This window comes from Arabidopsis lyrata, assembly GCF_000004255.2.
Source record: "Arabidopsis lyrata subsp. lyrata unplaced genomic scaffold ARALYscaffold_8, whole genome shotgun sequence".
NCBI classification, from domain to species: domain Eukaryota; kingdom Viridiplantae; phylum Streptophyta; class Magnoliopsida; order Brassicales; family Brassicaceae; genus Arabidopsis; species Arabidopsis lyrata.
Genome location: NW_003302548.1, coordinates 4,128,480 through 4,131,816, shown reverse-complemented (window position 1 = coordinate 4,131,816; position 3,337 = coordinate 4,128,480). Strand labels below are relative to the sequence as shown.

Sequence of the window (3,337 nt, the reverse complement as noted above, 5' to 3'; positions counted from 1 at the left end):
GGGATTGAAGAGTACAAGTGGATCTATAGTGCAGACCGGCAATATCATTAGGGCGAGTGCACTCGTCATTACTAGGGCGCCTATCGTCGAATGACGGAGATTCAGGTCTTTCAGAATCAAAAGTCATTGGGGAAAATGAAAGGTTCGAGATCCGACGAAGAGAAATTTGGCGAAGGAAAAGAAGAGAGAAGTTTCGAATAAAGTGCAAATGTAAAAGTAGAAAATGATGATGAAAAGAAGTTACCTTACACAAGCTAAATAATGGAACCGCCTCAGAAGTTGTGTGGGAAGTGGGAAAGTTTTTCCCGTTTTAATAGTAATTAATTAATATACGGTCATAATGATGACAGATGTTATTCGGGTAAAAATGCTAGTGCTGAAATTAATGGAGTGATGAGATTTTCGGCGGGAAATCAGAAAGATTCTCGAGCGCAATCTTTGGTCATTTAAGCATTTAAAGTCCTCCGAATTGGAATGGCAGTTCGAAGAACTTGGGGGGCTAATTGTTGGTGTCGGATCCCGCACCAGAGGTCCAGGACCAACCAAAGATTGCCACGTAGTCAGGGTAGCGGCCCATAAAGGATAAAGCCCATCAGACCCACGAGTCAGAAGAACAATCGAAGTGGTTATCACCATAAGGAGAATTCGAAGTGACTGCACCTCGACACGAGTCCGGAGACGAGGTCATGGTTAAGTCGGTCCAAGGATATTTGGGTCAAAAGGCGAGGCCCATGAAGATCAGAATCAACTCAAATTCGAACGTTGAGCATTAAAACCAAAGATCAAAACGGACACATTTAAGAGAGAATAATTGTACTTAATTAGCCATTTAAATGTCGTTTTTCTATGTATAAATATAAAGGCCAATGGCCATGTAAGGGATCTCTCTCTCTCTTGAGGAAGAAATACTATATTAATTTTTGTAGCAATTCATAAGCCTTTTACGTTCTTATTTTTTGTCCCTCAAGAATAATCTTTTCTATTAATAAAAATACTTGAGTGTGTGAATCCGACTTCCACATCGATGTGCTAATTTTGAAGTAACTGCTAGAGATCCCGTAGCAATTTGCCATAAGAAATGTTTTAGTTTTGGAGGGGCTTTGACTTTCCAAGCTTGTGCTTGTAAATTCTTATAATTCGGGCCCCATTCGATCGTTTCTGTCATCTCTCTAGCAACCCGATAGCCTGATTTTACTGTATATCTTCCCGATCTTGTATGATGCCAGATAAGCCTATCTGGCTTATAAACTTTGCTAATAGCCAATCCCCTAATAAACTGAATATCCACTGGATCCAAAAATTCTTGTAAAATAGGATGGTGTCATTCTTTACTAACCGGATTAATTAAATGGTTAACCATCAAACTTGGAAGTAAAGTTTTTCCTCTTCCATTTGCGGGCCATGAGTTAACATCAGGAATCCAAGGATCTCGCCATACCGATAGATTGAAACCCGATCCTAGTGACCATCTAGCTCCCACTTCAACTAATCTTTTAGTAGAAAAAATACTCTTCCATCCAAATGATGGAGAGTTTGGTTTTTTTGCCTGTAAAGGATGAATATTCTTGAAATATCTACTTTGTAGCACCCGAGCTACTAAAGAGTTCGGATATTGGATTAAACGCCAATACTGTTTAGCCAACATGGCATCATTAAAAATGTCTAGGGAATGAAAGCCTAAACCTCCTTCTTCTTTATCCTTACACATTTTTTCCCATGCTATCCAATGGATCCCACGATATCTCCCATTGGAACTCCACCAATAATTAGAAATAGCACTTGTTAACTTAGAAGTTAACTCTTGAGGTAGTTTAAAACAAGACATAACATAGGTTGGTAGTGCCAAAGCCACTGATTTGATCATTGTTTCTTTCCCACCTTTCGACAGAAATTTAGCTGACCAGCCATTAATCCGTTCATTAAGTCTTTCCCGGACATAATTAAAGATTTTACTTTTTGAGCCTCCTAAGCTCTCTGGTATACCCAAATAGGTACCCATGCCACCCTCCTTACTGATTCCAAGGGTGTTTTTAAGTTGATCTCTTTTTTGGTTTGCTACGCGCTTACCAAACATAACCGATGATTTACTGAGATTTATCTCTTGCCCTGAAGCTTTACCATAATTCCCAATAATATCCATCACCGTTTTGCATTGCTCTGAATCCGCTTTACAGAAAAAGAGACTATCATCCGCAAAAAGCAGATGTGAAATTGCTGGGCTTCTTTTCGCTATCTTAATTCCTGTCAGCTTCTTCTCCTTTTCCGCCTTTTTAATATTTGCAATCAGTACCTCCGTACATAAAATAAACAAATAAGGCGATAAGGGATCACCTTGCCGTAAACCTCTACTGGGAATGATATTTCCTCTAGGTTCCCCATTCAATAAAACCTGATACGAGACCGAACTAACACTCCTCATGATCCAAGAAACCCAATTAGAATTGAATCCCAACCGAGTAATAATTGCCTCTAAAAAGTCCCATTCTATCCTATCATACGCTTTGCTCATGTCTGTCTTAATTGCCAAGAAATCCGTTCTACACATTCTATTAGTCCGTAAGCCATGAAACATTTCCTGAGCTAATAAGATGTTGTCTGTAATAAGTCTCCAAGAAACGAATGCCGATTGTGTTTCAGAGACTAACCGAGGTAAAATGTGTTTAAACCTCAAGCAAAGAATTTTTGAAATTATTCGCTAACAGCAATAGCGGAGACTCATGGCCGCAAGATTTTGATTCGCAACTGTCCTGCCAATACACTGGTAAAAACCTATAAAATTTTCACGTAAAAATTTTTAACGCCAAAAAATCCAACGCCAAAAAAATTTTTTGGCGGGAAAAGTGATTCCGCAATTTTTTTTTTTGGCGGGAAAATTTTTGTCGGGAAAAATTTACAAGGTATTTTAAAGGTTTTTTCCAAGGTATTTATAAGGTTTTACAATGTATTTTAAAAGGTTTTACAACGTATTTGCAAGGTATTTATAAGATATTATAAGATTTTACAAGTTATTTTATAAGGTTTTTACAAGTTATAAGGTTTTACAAGTTTTTTATAAGGTTTTACAAGTTATAAATACCTTATAAAACCTTATAAGTACCTTGTAAAACCTTTTAAAATACATTGTAAAACCTTACAAAACACTTGTAAATACTCTGTAAAACCTTTAAAATACCTTGTAAATTTTTCCCGACAAAAATTTTCCCGCCAAAAAAAAAAATTGCGGAATCACTTTTCCCGCAAAAAAATTTTTTTGGCGGGAAAATTTTTTGGCGGGAAAAATTTTTACGGGAAAATTTTACAAGGTTTTTACAAGTGTTTTGGCGGGAAAATGCGATCG

The 3,337-nt window shown here is 37.3% G+C and overlaps 1 protein-coding gene across 1 annotated transcript in view; it reads left to right on the top strand.

The window, feature by feature from the left end:
* The first annotated feature begins 90 nt into the window (after window positions 1–90).
* LOC9301482 overlaps window positions 91–3,337 on the top strand; it is a 12,082-nt gene continuing 8,835 nt past the window's right edge. Inside the window, exon 1 of the mRNA XM_021032266.1 lies at window positions 91–142. Coding sequence (XP_020887925.1) covers window positions 91–142 — 52 coding nt within the window. The remainder of the gene's footprint in view (window positions 143–3,337) is intronic.